The sequence below is a fragment of the Spinacia oleracea genome, chromosome 4 (assembly GCF_020520425.1).
Source record: "Spinacia oleracea cultivar Varoflay chromosome 4, BTI_SOV_V1, whole genome shotgun sequence".
Classification (NCBI taxonomy): Eukaryota; Viridiplantae; Streptophyta; class Magnoliopsida; order Caryophyllales; family Amaranthaceae; genus Spinacia; species Spinacia oleracea.
Genome location: NC_079490.1, coordinates 165,021,156 through 165,046,995, shown reverse-complemented (window position 1 = coordinate 165,046,995; position 25,840 = coordinate 165,021,156). Strand labels below are relative to the sequence as shown.

The following is a 25,840-nucleotide window of genomic DNA, read 5'->3' as shown; positions in this document are numbered from 1 at the left end:
GGCCGAGTCATCACTTGAATAATTGTAACTTATGCCTATTTTTCTGTAAATAAAATAAAAACAAATCATAATTAACTCCTATTTTGATTAAAATCATTTTTCTTTCTTTACTATCACTTTATTATATATCGTTTGCAAAATATGACACGTAAATTTGCGTAGCCAAGTGGATAAGTCATTAGTGGTTCCAATCACCAAGTCATGGGTTCGAATCTTGTATTTGTAATTTTCTAATAATATTGGATGACACGTAATGACATGTGTCAAATTGAAAGAGGAGGGCGCCACGTGGCATTGTATACTTTCTTACAAACGCCTTTTAATATATTAGTATAGAGTAGGTATTTTAATAATCCACCAAAAATTAATTACTAAAATAACCCCACCTCTTCACTTATATAATAGAAATACATTCGATATAAAGCGTGACATATGAATGACCAAAGTCGTACTTCTCTGCTCGAAAACATGTGTGTTTAAAAACAAATTTCCACCATAAAATTACACCAAACATTTCGATATTTTTCCATGGTATTAACCTCATACTCCGTAATAGATAAACAGGAAGAAACTCCCAATCCAGTAGATAATATATACTATGTCGGCGAACTTATCAACAAAGACCTTAACCACTGAAAATGACATTAGAGGCTTCTTAATGAGAAACAAACAACCCACTAAATTTCGTTTTAGCTGAATTAGTCTTACCAACATAACATCTACACCTTATCCAAATTCCAATTCCAAAACTTACTAAAATAAAAATAAAATAAAAAAGGGAAAAGAGTGGAGAAAAAAAAGATAATTTAGTTGACAAAAAGATTGCTTGTTAAGCCTTCCTAACCACAATTAGGTATCTGCAAAACTGGTGGTCATAATCTCTCAAGATTTTCCACAAAATCTATATCTAAATCGTGGCTAAAGATGGTCTCTTGCTAACAATATACAGTGCATGTTTTGAAAGGTACAGGCAAGTGCTTTTATACCTCACATAAACATGGTATAGCCAACGGAAATCCTCGGTCGCATTGTCGTTGTCGTTCTCTTCTCAGTCTTCCGGATCCTCCACTGTGCACAACACCATACTATGTTATACGCGAGTGGGCCGTAGGAGAAGGTGAAGCCAAAGGCGGTTAGCTTTCAAGGGGGCCCGCCCTGTCCGGAAATATTTTCCAGTATATAAAGAAAATACAGTATGATTATACACACTGTATACTCGTACAGTCATACGAGTATATTTACTAAAGGTTAAAATGTTGGCATCTCAGTTATGCACAGCAGGGAATCCATTTTCTAAGTTCTCTGCGGATTTGCAACCTATAAAGCAAAAAGAACTTTAAGCCTCCACTTCCCCCTACTTTCATACCTTCATTCGTGTTCTAAGGTCAAAACTAATCTTATCACGTAGATAATGTGAGGCTAACAGAGAAACATAAGTTTTTTTTGGCTCTAGAAATCACTGTGAGTTTTCTCGCTCTAAAAATCACTGTGATTATGCATATAAACACAAGTTTTCTCGCTCTAAAAATCACTGTGATTATGCATATACTTGTGGAATTCATTAAGGCTCCATTTGGTAGGGTGTAAAACGTTTTCATGGAAAACGATTTTCCTCTTTTCAATTATTTTACATTGTTTGGTTTGACAAAGGATGAAAAACAATTTTCCATAACTAACTCAAAGGTTGGAAAATCTTTTCCCTTTGAAAGGGAGGGAAACCACTTTTCCTCCTTTCTTCCTTACCTCCCTCTCCTTTCTTCCCCTCAATCTTCACCATCTTCTCCCATTTTCTTTTAAGAAACCAAACAATGAAGAACTAGTTTGTAATTGTGTTTTCCCTTGGAAAATGTTCTTCAGAGAAAATCATTTTGCAATGGAAACATATTTCACCAAACCAAACGGAGCCTAAGAGGGTCAGAAGAGTAAACATACACAGCACTAAACAAAAACGGACATGGAAAAACGATGAGCAGAGAGTACTGCAAAATGAATAAAGAGAAGCAGATGAGCCTATTCTGAAAGAAAAATTACAGCAGGAATTATCCCTCCCAACCAAAAAAGAGAAAGAAAGTTCAAGGGAGGAAAATGTGGTATTCAGCTATCTGCCAGCTTAAATGACTTACATCAATGAGCATGGGAGAACAGCCATGGACTTAAGAAGCCGGCAATTTGCTAAAAAGGTGGGAGGGTAAGCAACGATTCAGAAAAGAGTTTGGATCACCAGCAAGCAAGGGAAGCAAACTACAACATCATCTTGATTCTGGTCACCGAGGAACTGCAAAGTCTATAAAAATCCCAAGAAAAGAAAGATAACATAACATCAGAGTTCATCCTCTCAGTAACAGCTAAGACTTGAAACAAAGGTACAGAAACAAGAAAAACACTAAAAACACAGATAAAGGGCAACACAAACACAAAAAGACTTAAACATAAAACACAATTGGATCATAAGATGTCAATACTATACACAATGATGGTTACATAACACACTCTCTTTGTGCTAGTAAGGCTTAAGGCCACTCATGCCTAAGGAGAATCTTCACTACAGCCAGACTACCCACGGCTCCTCAAGCAAAAACAGAATGGTAACTGAAAACTATGATCGTGAAGATCGAGGTACTTGGTAACAGATAACTAATAACCATTTGAGACTAAAAAAACCAATAGCTATTTATGTACACAAAGTATGAGAATCATCGACAATGCCATGATAGTTGACATACTATTGTCAATAATCACTTCCTGCAATTGGCAATATAGTGTGAGCTACATTCGGCTCAATAAAAAATTGCACAAAATATCCATATTGCAGCTTAGGTTCTAGTACTACTAGTCTCCTACAAAAAAGACTGGAACAACAGGTTCAACAAAGTACAGTGTGTAGTTCCTTAAACCTAAGAAATCAGCAACCAACATAGCAATATCACTTGCCCCAGAGCTGAGCCTGACAAGTTTTGTTCATCATGAAAAAGGGGCTCTGCATATCCTTGAGTAAAACTTGTTCCAGAATTTTGTAGACATTTGCAAGAATATTACCGACTTATATCCATTACAAGTGAATACTAACATCATACAGTGCTCAGGAAAAATAAAATAAAAACAACTGGTTAACCCTAAGGAGCTCCAAATTGTAACAAACATGGAATCCCTTGCATTTCCTTCAATTCTTATTACAAAGAAGAAAAAAGATTCAAAAACACCTAATCCGTAATTTCTCCATAAAGATGTCGTAGAGCTCGTCACAAAGGCAAAGAAAATCCTATAGCAACAAAGAAATGAGCTGAGTCAGTGCACTGAAGACCAAAAACACGCCTACATCTTCCATCCATAACCAGCAAAACTAAAGTAGCATCATGGTTTTAAACTCACAAAGAAATATGCTCAACCCCCTGTTTATGAAAGAATATTGAGCATAAAAGTTATCATTTTTTCTATGTTATATAATAAAACAAATATGACACACCTATTTCTGCTGAAAATACACAGAAATAAATCATCGTTTTCCTCCAGGTTCACAACTTCACAGACACTACACTCTCATCAAGGCATCAAGGCATCAAGCCATATTCCTCAAATAGGTCCACTAAAACACATGTACCACCCATATATCTTCATAATTTTGTGTAAACCCTGCACTGCTGCCTCGGCCCTCAAATAATAGCCGCTTCAATCTTGTCTGGTTCCCATATACCTCTTAAAGCTCATGTTTCCTCCCTAACTACCTATCAAGAACCAACTACCAATGTAAAAAACCCTCACAAACCCCCTAACTGGACAGCTGTTATGGACAACAAATTAGAATTCTATCTGCTAATAGTACATGGAAGTATGGAGCCATTAGGCAGCAAAGGAGTGTTAAGTTGAGGCTGATGGTTCCTAGGAAACATTCATAGTAAAGATGGTTTCAAAAAGGTTCGCTCAAAAGGTAGATATTGTCTTTCGGGACTGGCGGTCAGAATGGCCATCATCACAACTATCATTTTTTCGGAACAAAAGGTTACAGACTCCAACAATTAATACTACCTTTTTAAATGGCAATTTGTTTGATGAATTTTTCCAGGTTAACTAAGCTCTTGCTGTTACAACTTACAAGGCATGTCCAGAGTAGAAATAATCTCTATAACAATTATCATTCTTTGGACGGCCAGTAACGTAATGAACCAGACTTAGGAAGGGTGTAGCTGGATTTGCATTATGAATCAGTTAAGATCCTTGAGGAACAGGAAAGAAAACAAATTAGAGGAAAGAGAATGAAACGGGAATCAGCAATGCCATATATAGATAAAAGTAGGGAAAGAGGGGACATCCAGAAATTGAATTGTTATCTTAGCCTTGTATAACCCTTTTGGAGGGTAACACAACTTGATACCTATCCTTTGATATTGTATTTCCAGAATTATCAATCTAAGTTTCTTCCTTTAATTTGTTCCAGTTATGCTAATACATAACAGATTGTAAGAAAACCATATCTAAAGAAGCATCTTGCAATTCATTTTAAATTTAAAAGAAATTGCACTGTAGGTTGGATACAAGGGAGATAGTATAATTTGTCATCTAGTACTAAGTACATTGATGAGTTACACTATGAAACTGGTTTTACTGATGGTAAATCAGTTTGCAGCCCTCTGCTACCCAACCCCTAGCTTACATCAGATGTTAGGTATTCACTCAGATTTTCAGATATCCTAGCCAATCAGCAATATAGCATGGAACTTGGAAACTGTACTCAATTAATATTTAATATATCACCTTATGTCTCTTTTTCTGTTCAAAGTCACAATCAAATACCGCAAACTCCAAGACAGTCAGATGACTCAGAAATTTAGGCTCATAATCTGTTGAGATAAAGATTGTAATGTCCACACCAGCATCTCTAAGAGCTGCATGCTTAGTGAGTCAGTCCGGTAATCGGAAAGTTGAGCACCAACTCTTTTGAACCTAATCTTTTGCATGGAGATATTCTGCCTTATGCACGATGAAAGTATCCTTTTTTCTACGACAGAACCACACGTATAGATATTGATTTCCTTTTACTTGCAACATGATCCGAAAGGGTAAAGTCAGGTAGCTGCTTCGCGTAACAACTTCTTCACCATTCTCTAACAAACTAGCTTGCTTGCAACTTATGTATGCTCATAACTTAGCTTAAACATAAATAAGAACACTAGCTTTTGTACATTTTAATAAATAAAGGAAACTCATTCCACTCTTTCCCTTTCTTCCTCACTCCTCTCTCTTTACTTTCCATAATATTGACAAGATCATACAACACTCTCATTCTTACAATCAGATTGTTGCACCCATCCATGGTGATACATCATACATACTCTCATATACAACCCCTGTGCGTTAAAGTACCATATATACTCTCATCTATCCAGGATAATTATTGAGGCATGGACTAATGACACAATTGCAACAGAAATTGGTTCCCTGACGGACATTGAAAACAAGTTCTTTAAGCTAAAATTTACCCCACTTTTCTAATAAGAGACATTTGCATCAGCTATCATGCGGATGATGAAAACAAGTTCATAAAACTAAACTTTAAACCCCTTTTCTAATGGAAAACCTTACAAGCCACTAGTGACGGGCGAAGCATCAAACTGCATTCCTACAACTAAACCATAAGTCCAAAAATAACAACTTCCAATCACATTCCCATTGTTAAAGATCAGCCCACATATTCTAAAATCTATGAAATTTAGCCCAATCATACAGTTTCAATAGCAAATTCAACAATTAAATCAAAATCACCAAACTTAATGAAGTATGCAATTTTAAAAAATCACCTAGAGAAAGGCAGCTCCAGCAGCTGGAATCAAGAGCAAGAATCGACGTTAGACGAGCAGAAGCAATTGCACTGTGAAGCGGCTTCTGTGACTCAACCATTCCCAACATTGAAGCCAACCTTTAACAATCCAACAACGGAAAACACAAATTTAGATACTTCGTAATAAATTTCCATTGAATTGAAGCAGGAATCAAGTTAGTTGGAAACACGGTACCTAGACGCAGAGGAAATGGGTTTGTTTGAGAATGGCGAAGCTATTAACTTAGCAGTGACAGTTACCGAACATGAGGGTTTTGATCGAACCGCCATTAACCTTGCTCCTGAAGCTATAGCTGATCTAATCCCCGTTGTCGCCATTTTCTCTCCGACCTTAAACCCTAAAAACTAAAATTGAGTAAGATGGAGGTTTTGGGACTAAAGGGGTTACTACGTGGTTTGCTCGTTTTGTGGTTATGTTACTTATCTGTTGACTTGTAGACTAGTCTTATGGAATTAGCAAATTAGCACCATTTAAGAATTCCACTATTTTTCTTGCATGTAGTCCTCCAAAAAAAATAAAAACAAAAAAAACGTACGGAGTACTATTTTGGATTTAAATTCGCCATAAACTATCTAATCATATACGAAGTAACTCATTTGTAAAATTTTGGAGAACTTAATGTTGGTGTTATACTTGTATTAGTTATATACGGTAAGAATTACGGTACTTTAAAGTTTTAAAGGAGCTAATATTAGTGATACTAGCTCTTGGTGCACGTGATACGTGCTAGCATTTTCAAAACGCTGGCTTATATGCAATAATAATTAATGTTACAACTCATAAAGATTTCTTGAACGAGTTAGATGTACCCGATGTTGTGAGTTTTGGTTTAAAAGCGTCTTTTCCGAAAAAAATCATTTAAAGGAAGAATATGTTATTAATCGTCCCCTAAGATTGGAAAAAAATAACTTTATTATTGAAAGCAACGGACATACATTTTAAACATTAATTATTTTTGTTCAGCGTATGAGAGATATTCATTTAAATTATAGTAGAGGCCAAAGAGTAATCATCATGGTTCACACTTTAATTTAATTTATGTTTATTTTTTTTAACACGAAGATACACACATTAGTTTGGAATGTCACATGATCACATGTGATATCAAAGTATATATCCCTGCACTATGTAAAAATACAAAGTATTATGTCGTGCAAATAATTTTGAATTACCAATATGAACTTATAATGAAAATGTCAATTTTCATAAAGAACTCGATTGTAATAACAAACAATATAAATCTTTTTTATTTATTATACAGATCAATCAATCTAAATTAATAGAACGCCATATGAATTGTTTATCCCTTATCTGGAATTACCAATTAGTGATTGAATTAGCCGGTAAGAGAGTTGTTCCATTTTAACTGAGTGCTCTGAATAAACGCAACATTTATTTGGAGAGAGTCCTTCCTAATTGTTCTGATTCGGCTCAAAATCAAGTTAATCGCAATCTAGTAGACTATGAATTACCGAACGAGTATCTTCTATTGTTCCAATGAACCCTTAGCTGAAACGTAACGTTTTATTTTTTCTTGACACCAAACGCATCATTTAGATATAGTCTGTTGTCTTGTTGCCCCTCTCCCCGTCACTCCCTTTACCACCTCCGAAACCACCCCACATCCCCCTTTAGAGAGAGAAACACCGAATCAGCGTCGATCGATCGTAAAATTCTTCGCCAATTTCCTACAATGGCGGCGACCTTAGCTCGGAAGTCTCTTCTCGCTCTTCGACCTCGTCAGCTCGTAAGTTTTCTCCTTGCTCTTTAAACCCTAAATTTTCAATTCTGAATAAATCATTTCTCTCTGAAACTGCTTAATTTCTTTGCGATTCAGTATCTTACGCATTGTCTCGTTTTATGTTTTGCTATCTTCGTAAATTTCTTCATGTAATTCAGCTCATCATTTTCTCTCTTAATTTTTTTGATAATCTATGTTGTTTTGTCTTGATTTGAATCTGTTTTGGATTAAATCAATCAATTTAGGGCATTGAGGTTCGGAAAGAATTAAGAAAAAAAATACAGAACATGATTTGTAAATATCCTTTGATGACCTTGTGTGTTTTTAGTTGATATGGGTTGCATTGCTTGGTGCAATTTACAGGATATTATTTGTCAATTAATTTGAAGATAGGAGAGTAAAATCTTAATAGGATGTTGTTAAGAGAGGATAGGGATAGTCTTATTGGAGGAGTGTTTGCAGCTTTGTTTTCGATTATTTAGTTTGCAGGTCGTGGCTTGAGGATCGAATATAGCCGATGATCGGTTGTTTCTTGAGTTGCAGTAAACTCTGTGATGTCTGTGTTATTCTTACTTCTCTGTTCATCCAGTGCCACACTTTTTTAATTTGGTGATTTTGAGTTCTGTTTTTTCAAACATTTGCATTTGATAGCTATTTACGGATTTCCTACTGGATAGTTGAGGTTGAATTGGACATGTTCATGATTGCCTTCATTTCTTGGATGATATGGTTATTTTGTGATTTACAACTACTTATAATCAATTATGCCATACCATGGCGTATCACCCTTCTGATACCGTATCTGAGGAATGGCAGGATTGTGGTTGATTTCGAATAAGTAGCAAATAATATTTTTGCCTAACATCTGTTTTCGTTCGTACTACTTTGAAACAAAAGCTGACGATCAACCATATCAACTCTGTAAAGCCGTATAAATTATGTAATATTACAACTAGTTGTTGCTTGTGGCTTTTATAGCACGTCTTAATAGATTTTCTTAGGTACTCCTTCCCATAGATAAAAAATGCGGTATCGGTCACGGTCGCGGGATCGGTCGTGGAGTCTCGACTGATGCGTTAGTCGCGGACCGTGTCGCTGTTGTCGCGTAGGAATTTGAAATTTAAAAAGAAGCCCCATGTCAGCCCCATTCACTACCTACCCTAGTCCCGCTCCCCTAAACCGGACACGCGACATAATTAAAATGAATTCCTTTCTCTACCTTCTCTCTCCTCTCTTGTTTTAGATTTGAAAATGGAGTTCTCTACTCTATTTCAATAGAGTTTCTCCATTTCTTTTATTTTTCCCTTTTTTTTTGTCGAAAACATGGGAATTCGACTGAAAACCGAGTAGATGTGAGGTTTATAACGTTTAATGCGGACAAAATTCGTTCGGATCGGTTGAACCGGCCGAGATCTCGCCGTTTTTAAAAACACCTTTACAACTCGGGATATCTCGTATCGCCAGCCTCCAAAACCTTGTTAACTCGGGCGATACGAGTTAACTCGGGCTAGTTTTTACACCATGCTCCTTCCACCTTGGAGTAATCACATATTCACATTATATTATTTTAGGATGTCAAACTTATCTTTAAGTACTTATAGTTTGTGATTTGCTTTCCCATAATCCTCTTACTAAATTGAGTTATTGGAGGAGCATGAGAATGATCAAACTACTTTTAAGGGTCTAGTAAAATCGCTTCTTGTCCTTATTTAAGATGGATGGAGATTCTTGGGATAATGTGACAATAATTAATGGATAGAGGAAGTAGTTGATGTACTTGCTATTGGTAATTTCCTATTTGTTTTTTGATTTGTGTTTTTTGGTGCTGCATGTAACCGTACTTTTACCCTTTTGCTTATGTAGGCTTTGACAGGACAAGCATTCCAAGGGTTTAGCCACCAGGAAATAAGATCATTTGCCACCAAGCATTCATTTTCCACTGACAAAGGTGTGTTGTTTATTATTTTTATAATCTTATCCTTTCATTCATTTGGTGAATGGTAATTCTGAAATAAACTAACGGTAGTTATATGTTGGAATTTTCAAGGGAAAGTAACTGTAGGATAGAAGTAAAGATCTGTTGATGATCTAATTGTACTTGGCATTTAACCATGCAACAAGAGATTTCAGATAGAGGATTTATTTTGCTTATTATGATTTCATTATCTTTATAAGGGAGGCTAAATATATCTCTAATCATGTATAAGTGACTGTAGGATAGAAGTAAAGATCAGTTGATGATCTAATTGTACTTGGCATTTAACCATGCAACAAGTTTCAGATAGAGGATTTATTTTGCTTATTAGGATTTCATTATCTTTATAAGGGAGGCTAAATATATCTAATATCTCTAATTATGTATAATTGAAAATTTCGACGGGCTTTTGTAGTAGAAGAGAATACATCACACTCATTGCAAAGAGGATATTCCTTAACCACTGAAATAATCTAAGATGTTTAATCTCCCTATTACCACCTACCAATTTCCTTGATGTAGGAACATCGAGTGTTGGGGGTCAAGGTGTAAGTAGACCTTTTCCTAGTTAATCTTTAGAAAAGAGAAAATTATGTAAAACATTGGTACAATTATTTTGAGATTATTCATCTGAGTTTGTACTTTCCAGCATGTGATATGTATTAGCTGTACATTTTTGTTTTGTATCCTGGATCTGCTTTATAATGAACTGTGATTATGAAATTATGATTGATTAGGGTAAGAATTGAATCATCAATCGGAACTTTGAAGGTACTAGTTACAGCTTGATGCTTTGCATTGTTCATTTTGCTGACATTATGCCTGCCATTGCTGACTTGCTGAGCAGTGACAGTCGAAGTAGTTGTTTTCTTAGTGAAATATTCGTTATTCCCAGTTTGAACTACTCTGAAGTTGATTACTCTATTTGGGTAGATTTTTTATCTTTAGCTTTTATCGAGAATCCGAGCCGCAACAGGCTGTACATGCGATGCGAGTTCCATGAACGCAGAAAGTTATATTACGGAGTAATTTATAACACATTCAGGATAAAAACAGGGTTTTTGATCTTTCTTAAGTTTCCTCCTCAACTCTCAAACCTTAGTCTATGTCAGACTACCAAATTCGCTCACCCCCAGGTTGCTGCGTACCTGGTTGCACATTTTTACCCGCTGGTCGACGATAATTGGGTTTTCCTGGGGCCTGGGGATGTGATCAGTACTCCGTAAATGGTGAATCAGAATCCTATTGGAAATTGATAGGTTTGGTCCCTTTGCAAGACTTGATAAGTTTGCTGATAGAATAATAGGTGCATGGTTGGTCCTTATGAACCTGATTTAAAATTTAGAACTCATTGCTCCTGTTTTCTCTATCCTGACCTCTGTCTCTTCGCTCTTTCTCATATGACAGCAGTTTTGTAAGGTTTGTTTAAAAAGAAGTGATAAGTGAATCTGGTATGAGCTTTGGCTCCAAGAATATGTCAGTTACGTTTTAAGTTTTAAGATAAATGAGACGTTAGAACTAAGCTTTATTTTGAATTGCAATAATGTTTAGATGGACTTATAAAATATAAAGTAGGTCGGGATGTATTTTTTTCTTATTTTATTGGATGGAATAATAAGGATTTCATGGATTTAGAAATGATAAAGAATAAAGACCAATAGCCTATTACATCCTAGGAAATAAGGTACAGTAAGTATGGTAACATGTAAAAACTCTAGTGTCACAACTTCCCCATCACGTGCATATGGAATACTGAGTATTTATTGGAACTTAGTGGAAAATATGTACGTAGTAGTTGGTATTTGGAATGCTGGGGCTTGTCTTAGAATGGTAACTGCTGCTCTACTGAGTGGATCGCTATAAAATGGGTCATCTACGGTTTTCTGTTTTAATTTGTTTTCCATTTTCAATTTTAAAATCCAAGTTATTTTACTTCTTTTGGACAGTCATCGATTCATCATGCTGCTGTCCCTTTGGTTAGGGGTTATTTTAGAAATGTCGAATGAAGTGGCTGTAAGTTGCAAAGGAAGGTGAAACTGTTTTTTTTTTAGTAACTACAATCCTCTTGCATACTATAGTGATCAGTGTACTGTCTTTGAGTCGTCCTTGACCTAATTGCTGAAGCTAAGTGATTATGTCTTTGGGTAAAGAATTACTGAGTATCTCACTGACCTGGAAAATGGACTATTTGCTTATTCGGGATTTTGAATACTAACTGTTTGAAAAGCTCAATCACAGGCATACATGATATACATTATAATTTGTAGCAGATTTTCAGATAATCATGTATCTGTCCTTTGGTAGGCTTGCTAAAATGACTAAAATTTCATGGACAGGAGTAGTACTTCTAGATGGACAGGAAGCATGACACTATTATTATACGAAGTATTTTTTTTTTGGAGTTTTAGTCTTTTAGGTAGTTATTACTGACTCTTCTTCTCATCCGCGTCTTATAGATGATGAGGAAAGAGAACAGCTTGTTAAAGAGATATCGAAGGATTGGAGTTCTGGTAACACACTTGACTTCTAAATTTTTCAAATTTGTCATTTAGTTTATAGCATATCAATTTCTATAGTTAGAAGTTTTTCTTTTAGTGTATACATCATGTATGTGATAAGTTTTGGCAACATATTTCCGGTTGCAGTTTTTGAGAGAAGCATAAATACTTTGTTTCTCACGGAGATGGTTCGAGGATTATCTCTTACTCTCAAGTATTTCTTCGATGAAAAAGTGACAGTGAGTTTCTTCTTACTATCTATTTCACTGCTTTCTTTCGGCATTTAGTATTTCGTCACAGCATGTTTCAGATGGCAACATTTCTGATACACTTCTGTGTTGCAGATCAATTATCCATTTGAAAAAGGCCCTTTGAGCCCCCGTTTCCGTGGAGAGCATGCTCTTCGTCGTTATCCAACAGGAGAGGAACGCTGCATTGCCTGTAAACTCTGTGAAGCTGTAAGATCTTTATATACTTTCTTCTAATGATCTGTTATCTTCTTATAATAAATTATCTTCCATGGGGTGTTATTTCGTACAGATTTCCTGCTGTGTAATTTAATCTTGAGCTTGTTACATTGAAGGGGAACCTAGGGAAGTAGGGAATGCATTATTTATCATTTGATGGTCATATGTACCACGTATTTAAAAAATACAACTGTCTAGAAGGGTTGCATGTGTTTCAGGTTTAAGTGCTATGACATCTGCCCATCATATACCTGAACTCAAAAAACTATAAATATTGATGGAGAATAAGTTCGAGACACACTGGTGGACTTTTATTCTAATATATGCTTGTTGGTTGTTAATTTGATCAAGGATAGTCATGAAAGATGGTCAAAGACTGTAGAATATGAGAATATGTTTAATGAGAAGCTCTCAGCTGTCCTTTTCTGTTTCCCTGTGTTAGGTCAGTACTTAAATTAGCTTGAAAATTCATCTTATTTGTGTTTTTTCCTGTTAGTATTTTAAGTCTGTGCATTAGGTGAGAAAATCATGTAATCCTGCCTTTTCTTTATTGGTTCCTGGCTCTGCCCTTTGTCGTTTCAATCATCTCCATCCAGTATTGAGTAGAACATATTCTTGATGTATGCAGTATGCTTCTACATAGCTAAATATCATGGTCTAATTGATCTATTGTCTGTTTTGTGGTTTCACCAATCATGACATGTTGGTTCATTTGATAGTTAAGGTGGTAAACTCTGATTCTTGAATCCTGTCTAATGTTTAGGTTTGCCCTGCTCAAGCAATAACTATTGAGGCAGAAGCAAGGGAAGATGGAAGCCGTAGGACAACCAGGTATACACATTTTCTTACTTTGAACACCTTTATGTTCACCTTTCGTAATCCTTAGCCATTGACGCTTTTTACTGAAATGATGTTTTTCGTCGAAGGTATGATATTGACATGACGAAGTGCATCTACTGTGGATTTTGCCAAGAGGCATGCCCTGTTGATGCCATTGTTGAGGGACCCAACTTCGAATTTGCAACAGAAACTCATGAGGTTAGTGTAGTCCTGTTAAACCCGTAGTGTTATTGGTTAAAGGTAAAATGTAAAATGTAAAAGGTAAAAAGCGCACACAAGTCACAACAAATTAAGTGATGGTATGGTTCATAATATGTACACACGTTTACATAAAGTTGAAACTTTTTTAAAAAAGAAGTTATTCTGAAGCCACTTTTGCATCAAATTGTTGCAGGAGCTTCTATATGACAAGGAGAAACTGCTAGAGAATGGTGATCGCTGGGAAACTGAGATCTCAGAGAATCTGAGATCAGAAAGTTTGTATCGCTGATCTCAGTTGCTTTGATGAGGACATTATGTTTTCCATTTTTGTTTTCTGGCTTCTGAATCAAAACCAATAAATTTCTCTGTTTATGGGGATTCAGAGATGATTTTGTTACCAATTGCTCATGTAAACATTGTTAAATTGCAAATTTGCAATCTTGTAGATTTTGGTGTATCGTTAGCCTTAGCCATTACTCCATTTGTTGTGGCTGCTAAATTACCTCAACTTGTATGTCAGTGCAAAACTAGGCAGACTATGTTTCATCGCCTGTTGGGATAACACATTGGGTCTATATATTTTTTTAATCAAGATTGGATTTAATAAGGAAAATTTCATTTTGGCTCCTGATGTATGACCAAATTCCATTAAGGTCACTTGGATGATATCAGCTTGTACAAACTGTAGTCCTGTTTGGTGATCTCAGTTTGTGAACAGACTTTATACCGAGTTTGGGAACCAATTTAACGTGTAATGAAAAGTAGAATTGTGGAAATCTTGTTAAAATGTGTCATTTTCACTTGTTTAGTTGTGGAAATTTTTGAAGAGTATATTTAAAGCAGTATAGCGTTTGATAAAGATGAAATCCGAAGGTACAGATTAATTTCTTAAAGAAATTATTTGATTTAATTGCGTAGTTTTCATAGTTTATCCAAGTATCATGAATTTATGAGAACATCAGAAATGATATCATCATGTCTCAAAGCAAATCGTACTGCTAAAGCGTAGATTTATTAAAAGTAACAAAAAAATTTAAGCAAAAGATTTTCGATTTTTTTTGCTTTTTGGCCGTAGAAAAATTAAATATTTGTAAACCCTAGAAAAAAATAGGAAAAAAGAATAAAAAAAAGGTGCCTATAAACTGTGTTGCTCTAAATTAGAATGTTAAACTTCTTTTACAAGAAGTTTTATTTTGAATTTTAATTTTAAACCCTAATTTTACTTGATGCAAATGAGTAGTTAACTATTACGATTCACGAGTCAAACTCCGGTCCTTGCTATTCTATATGTTGCACACTTGCACCTAATGAGCCGGTTACGTGCATCACAATTCACACATGCCACATGATACGCGCCTTAGTCAATTCTCTAATCATACACACCTCCATGTCTTAGTGTGATTCTTATGGTGCAACACTAAAGAGAAGTTATGAATCTTATGATCCATCCCTAAATTTATTCTTGAGAAATATGAAAGTATCAAACTATAGAGGTGTAAAGCATTTCTATGTTCATAAATAAACTCGTACTGATATTAAAAAGTTGGAGCACAGCAATAAGTGCATTCAGGATTTCAGGTGCACCACCCCTACGCATTAGTATGTGATTTATTTTTAATTTTCTAATGTGAAAAAGTGTAGCTTAGCTTATTTTTGAGTGCCTATTACAAAGTTCAAACAAGTCATCAGAATGAGTAAATGAATAAAACAAACATGGTGGATTACAAATTTATGATCCACACATATAGTACTCCATACGTGTAAGACTTTATATTTAAATTAGTGAAATCACGTGGATATATAATAAATTTAAAATACACTCGAAATCAATAATACTCTAACTTTTTATTTTATCTCAAATACTCGTGTCAAAATCTCAACATTCAAATATGAACATTCTGACATTTCATTTATCATAAAGTTTTTTTATAATTAGGCCGAGTGAAGCACTTGAACACATACTCATACCAATCATACTCGTGTCCCACATTAGTCCCCGAGTTCGAGTAAAATCGGCCGGAATAACGTGGACGGAGAGGGACACAATGGTAAATACGACTAACTTCAACTAACCCCATGGCGCCACTTTATCCAAACAGAAAAAAAATCATCAAACAGAAAATGTTTTGCCACACCACCACTTCCACCACCTTCCTCCACCTCTCAACTCACCACTTCCACCACCCATCTACCCCTTTCATCGCTAATTTTTCTCTCTCCTCCTCCCAAAATCCACCACCTCCCGAAACCCCAAAACCCCCAATCTTAAACCCTAACACCCAACAAATTCTCCGGACCCACAATTCCAAATCCACCTCCTTCCTCCTCCTGAACTCCCAGCAGCAACAATGGCGGCCGAAACACGAAAACGACGACGTTTTTCTATCAGACGAAGAGAAAGCAAGAATCCTCGAAATGACCCTTGTAAGAAAACGCCCTCATCAATTTCCGGGCTCAATCTATACCCGCCCACCTCATGGAAATAACCTTTCTCTCCCTCCCTTACACACCCTTCTGAGAGGAGATGATGAAGGTGAAGAAGGTGATATGTTAATTAGGGCTATTGGGATAAGAAGGGAAGTCAGTTTGGAGATTTTTATTGATGTTATGGTTAGAAAGGGTAAATTTGGTATTACTTATTCTAAAAATTTGGGGTCTAATTTGGGTAGTTTTATTGATCTTGTGATGATTGAGGCTGCTTCTTTGAAGAATCTTCCTGAATTTTCAAGGCTTTCGTTTAATGCTCGTGCTCGAAAGTTTATTGAGGATTCTAATGTTGTTCATCTAGTTAGGTGAGCTGAATTTCTTACTCTTTTGTGAGTTTTGGTTAGTAATGTTGTGCTTGTTAGTTTCTTAATTGTGTGTTTATCATTGTGTATGTATGGTTTAAGTGTTTGTTTGGTGCATAATAAAGAGTCCCGGAGAGCAATGGTGTAAGCGAAATTCGATTCCAACTTTACAAAATTTCTATCTCTTTGTCGAATTTTGTATGCCTATGTATGTCTTGATAGTCTATATGACTATATGATGGTTTTGTGTTGTAATTTTTTATTTTTCTGCTTCTAGTTCCCTTCATAACTTAGTAAGTTCTTTGTTGTGATTCTGGAGTAATCATGAAATTGTTTCTAGTTGTGATGGTCTTTGATTAGAATGAATGTTGGGGCATTTTGTTAACCAATACTTTGGATGTTGCATTTGTACATTCTGGAAGTGGAATACTTGTATACTACACTAGCCACATTGATTTGATTTTCGAACTTGTAATGAAAAGTTAGTTCTCACGCCGAAGGTCCCTAATCCTTATAAAAAAGTATCACATTTTCACACAGATGATGAAAGCATCATGTTTAGCTATTGTTTCGAGGAGTTTGATATAAGAGTTATCACGTGTTTTGTTTGAACATATTGTAGGTGGCTTAAACACAATTCATTGTCACACCCTCAGATTGGTAGAATCATATGCATGGCAAAGGGGGATGTCCAGTTGATAAGGGATCATGTAGAGTGGTTGAAGTCAATTCATGTCAACGGAAGATACATAGGAGTTGTATTCACGAGGGTTGGGGAGACCATTTTGAGACGTAGCATAGAAGAAATGGATGAGATTGTTGTGTATCTAGAGGCCAAAGGTGTGAGGAGGGATTGGATAGGTTATGTCATCAGCCGGTGTTCTGAATTATTGGCTTTTAGTATGGAAGAATTGAAAACTCGAGTGAGTTTTTACACAGACATGGGCATGAATAAGCATGATTTTGGCACGATGGTTTATGATTTCCCCAAAGTTCTTGGCTTTTTTACTTTAGAAGAGATGAATCAAAAGGTATGCTGATTAAGTGTTTCACTCTGTTTGTTTTGTTAATGAAACTGATAATGAGAGCCATATTAGTTTCATTTGACAATAGGAGTAAATTATTAATAACCAAATTACAGTTAAATCAGGGCTCAAGAATTAATAATGTCATCATGTGTCTTTCTTCAATGGAGTACAATATCATGTAAAAAAGTGATTTAGACTTGTGGTTTCAGGTGAACTATCTGAAGGACTTTGGACTAGGCGATGAAGATGTTGGGAGACTGCTAGCATTTAAGCCTCAGTTGATGGCATGTGGCATCGATGAAAGATGGAAACCTCTTCTCAAGCTTCTTTACTATCTTGGAGTCGATCGTGATGGTATGAGAAGAATGCTTGTCATCAAACCAATGGTATTCTGTGTCGACTTGGAAGAAACTATTATGCCGAAGGTATTGCACTCTATTTTCCTCCTTCCATAATAAGCGGAAATGCCATCTACCTATCTTGTTGTGTTAGTTTTACTATATTCTCTAGTTGAAATATAACTATACTTGTAGTTGTATGTACCTGCTATCATCCAGTTTCCTTGACAAATGTATTTTAATGTCATTCTTTAGGTACTGTTTCTGCAAGAAATAGGTATCAAAGAAGATGCCATTGGTCGCATGCTTGTGAAGTTTCCTCCGCTGCTAACATACAGCCTTTACAAGAAGATTCGCCCAGTGGTTTGTTTTCTCATACAATTGTTATTAATGTTATACTTGTGGTGTGGGTATACAAAATACATTGTTCTTGAACCTAGATTGTTTAGGATTTACCGAGTACATCCTTAAAATTCTAGTGATAGTATACTGATTGGGGTATTTCTTTTGTGACCACTCAAACTAGAAAATAAACATATGTTGAAACACACCTCAGTAACGGGAGTTACATCCTTAAATTCTAGTTATAGATTACTGATTGGGGTATTTCTTTTATGCCTCTCAAACTAGTAAATAAACTTATGCTTGAACACACCCGGCCCCTGTTATACCCCATTGCTTGATACTTGATAGTGCCATAAAGGGGAGACTTCTTGTCTGTGCCGAATTTTTTACTCCCAATTCCGATCTTCTTTCTCTCTATTGTCCTCTCCTTTAAGCAGGGGCTAGATGATAATGAACTCGAATTGTTACACTTGAAATTCAAACTTGTTTACAGTGAGCTTTCAAGAATGTTAAAAATTGCTCATGTCATTCTTTTGAAATGGGGGAATTTTCTGAACTTCTGATTTCTTAGTACTTGGGAATATGGATATTGGTATCTGCTTCTCATGATTTATTTAGACTCTGGATGTTGATTGTATGATTCGCTACCAGGTTGTGTTCCTATTAACAAAAGCTGGAGTCACACAGAAAAATATAGCAAAGGTGGTAGCTTCAGCACCAGAGCTATTAGGGTGCAGCATTGCGCATAAGTTGGATGGCAATGTAAAGTTTTATTTATCCCTTGGAATTAGCCTTCGACAATTAGGTGCTATGATTGCTGATTTTCCTATGTTATTGCGTTACAATGATGAACTTCTCCGACCCAAATATCGCTACCTGCGTAGAACAATGGTCCGTCCTCTACAGGATCTCATCGAGTTTCCCAGGTAAGATCTTACTTTAAACATCTTTAAAAATCCTTCAACTCAATAATAGAACTTATTAGGATAATAATATGAGAAAAGTGAAATCTTTACTGTTAGAGGAAAGTACACGAATTCAAATGATTCAGATGGACAAACATTAGCTCCTCTTGCTTAAGCTATTTAGAAAAATTGTTTTATTATTCTAATAAATTCTTCCATTATATTTCCTCTTGGTTCCCAGAAGACCCCGTCAAATGCAAATCTCAGCATACTCCCTCCGTCCCAATTACTTGCACCAGTTTGACTTTTTTCACTATTCACATAATTCACTTTGACAATATTTGATTTCTAGTATATGAAAATAAATGTTAGCATATAATATATTGTTGGTTTTGTCTTAATATATATTTTTCAAAATATTAATATGTTATAAGTTTTTCTAATATGTAGTTAAAGATATTGTTGGTCAAAATTGTGCATTGACAAGCGTGTCCATTCAAACTGGGGCAAGTAATATGGGACAGGGGAAGTATAACGTTATGAACCGGGGAAAAGCTCTATTAAAAACATTTGTATAGATTAAATCTGGTTGTGGTTCAACTTTATGCAGGTTTTTCAGCTATTCCTTAGAAGACAAAATCATACCTAGGCATAAGGTTTTGGTAGAGAATCGGGTGAACTTCAAACTCCGGTATATGTTAGCAACCACTGACGAGGAGTTTAAGCTGCGAGTGAAGCATGCAGTTGAAAGGCGACAGAGATTTGAATCAGGCGTTACTGCACTTATTGAAGATGTTACAGATTGTGAAACTATGGATTATTCTTCTGTTAATGAACCTGACTCTAGCACATTCCAGAGTAAGGATTCTGATGTAGTGTTGTGTAATACAGGTTGAAAAGTCCTTCCTTCCAAGTCCCATCCCTTTGTATATAACTCATCAATACTACTCGAAACGATTGTACTTTTGTGATGTACATATGGATAGTTCATTAGTTATTATTAGATGGTGAATGTAGCTTACAGGAAGATGATACTTCATCTGTTAGCTATTTTAATTCATGCTTATATTTCATTGTTTAAATTATATAGTACGTAGACCCTCAGTATTAACAACTAGGCTAAGTCCTTATTGGTATTAAATAGTCGTATATAAGACCACAATTATTTGGTTTTCAAAATTTACATCTGTCATGTCAATGTAGCTTTTCATAATAAACTCTTTGTTGAGGCAAGTCGAAAATACAAATTCAAAATTAATTAATAAAATTTAGATAGTATAGGAAATATTTATTTTTTATTATTATTTTAATATATCTCCTAACTGAATTCTGTTATCAGTTAGTTAGAAACAATATGCTGACTTGTATTTATACCCTCATGTCTTGCTTACAACTTAAGCAATTCATTTCGATTGTTTCTTAATCAAGTTTCTCTCTACTGTTTTCTGCATATTTCTCCCAAAATCATTTTAGTTCCTTCATGGTATCAGAGCAAAATCTCTAGTAAGAGATTGAGGTCTTCTCAGATTAGAGAAATCATTCTTTGATCGTGATTTGCTGAGCTGAGAGTATCTGAAATTGAAGGATTGTTGAATTTTTGTTGCGAAATTTCTTGCTGATTGTGAAATTTCTTGCACAAAATCGATTGAAACTGATTCTTATAAGATTTGATTACTGAAAAATGGCGATTGAAAGTAATTATGATGATATCACTCAATCAAATTCTGGAGGTAACAACAATAACTTTGATCCTTACTTCATAGCTAGTTCAGATAATCCTACTTCTACTTTAGTTGCAATTCCATTTTCTGGTGTGAATTTTGTTCGCTGGAGTAGAAATTGTGAAGAGAGCTTTGATAGCTAAGAATAAGGAAGGTTTCATAAATGGTGAATTGACAAAACCTGCTGTTAATCATAAGGATTACATGAAATGGAAACGAGCTGATTTCATGGTTGTGAGCTGGATTCTGAGTTCTATGAACCACGACCTGGCTGATGATTTTGGCTACATTGATAATGCTGCTGATTTGTGGCTTGAATTGACTGAAAGATTTGGACAATCAATGGTCCATTGATCTATCAGTTAAAGAAGGAAATAGAGAATTTGACTCAAGAAAATATGACTATAGTGTCATATTACAGTAAGCTGAAGAAGCTGTGGGATGAAATGCAGACTTTAAGAGCTTTTCCTACTTGTACTTGTGGTGTAATGCTGACCTGTAGTTGTCAGTTTTTGAAGAAAGTGGCTGAATTCGAAGAAGAAGACAAGATGATGAAGTTCTTGCTTGGTTTGAATGGAGGTTTTGACAGTACCATCACTAATGTGTTGGCTATGGATCCTATGCCCAACTTGAATAGAGTATTTTCTATTACACAACAAATTGAGAAACAGAAAGAAGTGAGTAATACTGCTGCTGAATACAGTGCTGTAGGTAGTAGTGCTATGGCTGCACAATCTTACAAGACTAATCAGGTTCAGCAATACACTGGGGATCATGGGAAGAAAGACTGGAAAGATTTAAAGAAAGAAAAACTGAACATGACTTGTACTCATTGTAAAGGAAAAGGACACACTGTAGATCAGTGTTTCAAGATAATTGGTTATCCTGATTGGTATAACTCCATCAAGGCATCCAAAGCCAGTAGTTCCAATGGTGCCAGATTTGAAGCTCATGTCAATTCTGCAAATGATATCAGTGATGATCCTCTTGGTAATGTTGCTGGAGATGCTGGAGTGTTGAATAATGCAATGCTCAATGCTATTTGTCAGGAAGTTATGAAGGTGATGAAAGGACAACAACCACAAAATGGTGACAATAATGCAGCCAGTTGTTCTTATGCAAACTATGCAGGTACAATTTCTCATTCTTTTAATTGTGCTACAACTAAATGCAGTCTTGATCATGTATGGATAGTTGATTCTGGTGCTTGTGATCATATGACCTATGATGAGAGTATATTGATCAACATCAGAGTTCTTATTCAGCCTATTAAAGTTGGTTTGCCTGATGGAACTCAAATGACAGTTGAGAAATTGGGAGATACTATATTGAGTGATAATCTGACCTTGCATGATGTGTTGCTAGTGAAAGGTTTTAAACATAATCTGCTGTCTATTGGGAGATTGATTGAACATACTGGTACTATTGTAACATTTACAAGAACTGGATACATTTTCCAGGACCCTTCTAATTCCAAGATAGTTGGTGCTGGAAAAAGGACAAATGGACTCTACTATTTTGTCAAGACTACAGTTGATGTCACTCAAGGTATATCCTCTCAGTTGCCAAGTTGTAACACTGTTGATAATTTGGTTGATGTACATAGATTGCCTAATAAAACTGCTACTAGTATTTCTCAATCCAATGGTGATTCTAGAAATCATCTGGATCTGTTACATGCTAGGTTGGGACATCCCTCTTTGTCAAAAATGAAAGATGTGAATGCTGAATTTTGCAAAGGTGTTACTGAGTATAACTGTGAAGCTTGTTATAGTTCTAAACATCATAAACTTCCCTTTTCTGTGAGTGATAGCAGAGCTACTGGATGCTTTAATTTAATAAATATTAATCTTTGGGGTTCATATAGAATAAGAAACTTGGATGGAGCTTCATATTTCTTGACCATAGTTGATGATCATAGCAGAATCACTTGGACATATTTGATTCACAACAAGTTACAGGTTCAGAAAGTTGTATCTGAGTTTCTTTCAATGATTGAAACTCAATTCAATACCAGGATTAAGAAAATTAGAACTGATAATGGTACTGAAATAGTTAAAGAGTCCTGCAGAAGCATGTTTGCTAGTAAAGGGATTTTGCTTGAAAAGAGTGTTCCTTATGTTCCTCAACAAAATGGTAGAGTTGAGAGAAAACATAGAAGTTTGCTGGAAATTGCCAGAGCATTAAGGTTTCATGCAGGTCTTCCTAAAAAGTTCTGGGGTGAATGCATCCTCACTGCTACTCATCTTATCAACAAGATTCCCTCCAAGGTTTTGAATGGTAAAACACCATTTGAAACTATGTTTAACACTCAGCCTACTTATGACAATCTCAGGGTTTTTGGATCACTTTGTTTTGCTTACAACTCTCATATTCACAGAGATAAGTTTGAGTCCAGGACTAGAAGGTGTTTGTTCATTGGTTATCCTATTGGTTATAAGGGCTTCAAGTTATATGATCTTGACACTCACAAAGTATTTGTTTCTAGGGATGTGATATTTTTTGAGATAATTTTTCCATTCAAATTGCCTTCTGATATAATTGCTTATGGTGTTCCTAATCCTCCATTGGTTGACTTCAGTACTGAATCTTGCCAAATTGCTATTTCTTCCACTCATTCTCATAATTCTTCTCTTGTTCCTTCACCTACTTCTCACAATGAGTCTCTGACTGATTCCCCACAAAACTCTCCTATACTTTTCATTCAATCCACACCTTCTAATTCTGCAGCATCTGTTTCTGATTCTGTTAATTCTGATTCCTCTCCTTCTTCTCATCATGTTATTACACCAAATGAAATTGTTGTTCCTGAGCAAAGACAATCCACTAGACCTATCAAACCTTCTGTTGTTCTAAAGAACTTTGTTGGAGGTTATATTCCTCATAGAGTTCCTCCTGAATCACATTCCAGTGAGTCACTCTCTTTTTCTGTTGCATCTTCTTTGCCTCATACAGAAGAACTTTCTATTCCAACTCATGATGATTGGTTGCTGGGATTGGCTTTGGATAACTTTGATACTTGGGATTCTCTTGCCTTCTCTGTATTTTCTTCTCCCAATGATCCCAAAACTTATCATCAAGCTAAAGATGATGACAATTGGATACAAGCCATGGAAAAAGAAATTGTTGCTCTTGAGAGCAATGATATTTGGGATTTAGTTCCTTTACCTGAGAACAAGAAGGCAATAGGCTCTAAATGGGTGTATAGAACCAAACTAAATCCAGATTACTCCATTGATAAGCACAAAGCAAGATTGGTTGCTATTGGTTATCAACAAGTTGAAGGCAGAGATTTCACTCAAACTTTTTCTCCTGTTGCCAAGTTAGCCACTATGAGAATAGTTATAGCCTTAGCTGCTGCAAAAGGGTGGAATTTATGTCAACTTGATGTGAATAATGCCTTCTTGCATGGTTTCTTAGAAGAAGAAGTGTACATGAAGCCTCCTGCTGGCTATACAAAGGCTAAACCTGGTGAAGTCTGCAAACTTAAAAGGTCCATTTATGGCCTCAAACAAGCCTCAAGACAATGGAACAAAGAGCTTAGCAAATTTCTGAAGGTGTTAAACTTTCAGCAATCCACACAGGATTACTCTTTGTTTACAAGAAGCCTTGATGGTGAGTTTTTGGTACTTTTAGTTTATGTTGATGATATTCTGTTAACTGGAACATCTTTGTCTCAAATGGAGGATGTCAAAACTGCTTTGGATCAAGCCTTTACAATCAAGGATTCGGGTCAGTTGGCCTATTTTTTAGGCATTGAGATTCACAGAACTGATCAGGGTATTTTTCTATCCCAAAAGAAATATATCAATGACATACTTGCTGATGCTGGTATGTTAAATTGTGAACCTGCTCCTGCTCCTCTATCTTGTGGACTAAAACTATCCACTGAAGTTGGTCATGTTCTAGAAGAATCAGACATTTACAGAAGACTTGTTGGAAGATTATTGTACTTAAGCATCACAAGACCAGATCTCTCTTATAGTGTTCAACATTTGAGTCAATTTGTGCACTCTCCTAGGGTACCACATTTGCGTGCTGCCTTACATGTTCTTAAATATCTCAAGGGCACTTTGGATCATGGTCTATGGTATTCTTCTGCTTGTGATCTGCAGCTTTCTGCTTACAGTGATGCTGACTGGAGTTCTTGTCAGTACAGCAGTAGATCTCTTAGTGCATATGCTGTATTTCTTGGCTCTAATATTGTTTCTTGGAAGACCAAGAAGCAAAAGAGTGTCAGCAAATCCTCTGTTGAAGCAGAATACAGGAGCATGTCATCCACTGCAAGTGAATTGGTTTGGATGCAAGGTCTTCTGGAGGATCTCAAAGTTAATGTTCCCCTACCAATCTGAAGGAAATAATGCCCTTGGTCCAAGTATGCATATAATACTAAGTCTAATAAATGCGGTTCAGTATTAATTAACAAGTTAATAATTCTGTGAGATCAAGTGAGCTGAATGCCTAGCTAGAGGCCGCTTCAGTTCAAGTGGAATTAATGATATTAATCCACAGCTTACTCTTGACTGAACCCGTAGGGTCACACAAATAGTACGTAAACGGATCAAGTATTTAATGGCATTAAATACTCTATCTATGGATATTCGGAATCGACGGATCTTGGTTTCAGTGGGAGCTGAGATCGTCACAAGCAAGTGAATACTCCGGAAACGATGATATTGCCGGAAACGGAAATATGGATCGTATCGGAAATATAAATATTATCCAAGTCGTAGATGTTGCCGGAAACGAAAACATGGTACGTATCGGAAAATATTATTGGAAATGGAAATATTGCCGGAATCGGAAATATTGCCGGAAACGGAAATATTGTCAGAATCGAAAATATTATCGGAATCAGAAAATAGTTCCGGAAACGGAAATATTAAATATTTGTTCGAAACGGAAATTAATTCCGGAATCGAAAATATTAAATATTGTTCGTATCGGAAATGAATTTCGGAACCGGGAATTTAATCGGAAGCGTATCGTACGAATGCGCATCGGACGAGGCCTGCCGGACGAAGGCCCAGCACGAAGCCAGGCCATCGCCCAACAAGCAAGACGCGCGCCAACGCCCAGCCCAAGGCAGCGCCAGGCCCACCGCAAGGCAGGCCCAGCGCGCCAAGGCGAGGCTGCGTAGCGTGGGCTGCGTGGGCCG

At 36.1% G+C, this 25,840-nt stretch overlaps 3 protein-coding genes across 4 annotated transcripts; 2 read left to right on the top strand and 1 right to left on the bottom strand.

Annotated features, from left to right (window-relative positions):
- Positions 1-1,955: 1,955 nt before the first annotated feature.
- LOC110777450 (protein NONRESPONDING TO OXYLIPINS 2, mitochondrial) lies at positions 1,956-6,253 on the bottom strand. 2 transcript variants are annotated; one of them, XM_021982054.2, is made up of 3 exons: positions 6,009-6,253; positions 5,793-5,911; positions 1,956-2,284 (listed from the first exon to the last, which is right to left on the bottom strand). In XM_021982054.2, the coding sequence occupies exons 1-3, from the start codon at positions 6,149-6,151 to the stop codon at positions 2,265-2,267; spliced, it is 282 nt and encodes a 93-aa protein (XP_021837746.1). In that variant the 5' UTR covers positions 6,152-6,253; the 3' UTR covers positions 1,956-2,264. The 2 variants fall into 2 exon arrangements, with proteins under 2 accessions (XP_021837746.1, XP_021837745.1); XM_021982053.2 differs by lacking the exon at positions 1,956-2,284 and adding an exon at positions 2,953-3,259 and having other exon boundaries at positions 6,009-6,252.
- Positions 6,254-7,418: 1,165 nt separating this feature from the next.
- On the top strand, positions 7,419-14,184 carry LOC110777446 (NADH dehydrogenase [ubiquinone] iron-sulfur protein 8, mitochondrial). Its single transcript, XM_021982050.2, has 8 exons — positions 7,419-7,581; positions 9,439-9,523; positions 12,007-12,060; positions 12,196-12,287; positions 12,393-12,506; positions 13,279-13,346; positions 13,442-13,553; positions 13,750-14,184. Exons 1-8 carry the CDS (start codon positions 7,528-7,530, stop codon positions 13,843-13,845), a joined length of 675 nt encoding a protein of 224 aa, XP_021837742.1. The 5' UTR covers positions 7,419-7,527; the 3' UTR covers positions 13,846-14,184.
- A 1,432-nt stretch (positions 14,185-15,616) lies between these two features.
- On the top strand, positions 15,617-20,043 carry LOC110777443 (transcription termination factor MTERF2, chloroplastic). The gene is made up of 6 exons (XM_021982046.2): positions 15,617-16,348; positions 16,968-17,376; positions 17,583-17,798; positions 17,967-18,074; positions 18,708-18,982; positions 19,572-20,043. The coding sequence occupies exons 1-6, from the start codon at positions 15,633-15,635 to the stop codon at positions 19,855-19,857; spliced, it is 2,010 nt and encodes a 669-aa protein (XP_021837738.1). The 5' UTR covers positions 15,617-15,632; the 3' UTR covers positions 19,858-20,043.
- The last annotated feature ends 5,797 nt before the right edge of the window (positions 20,044-25,840 follow it).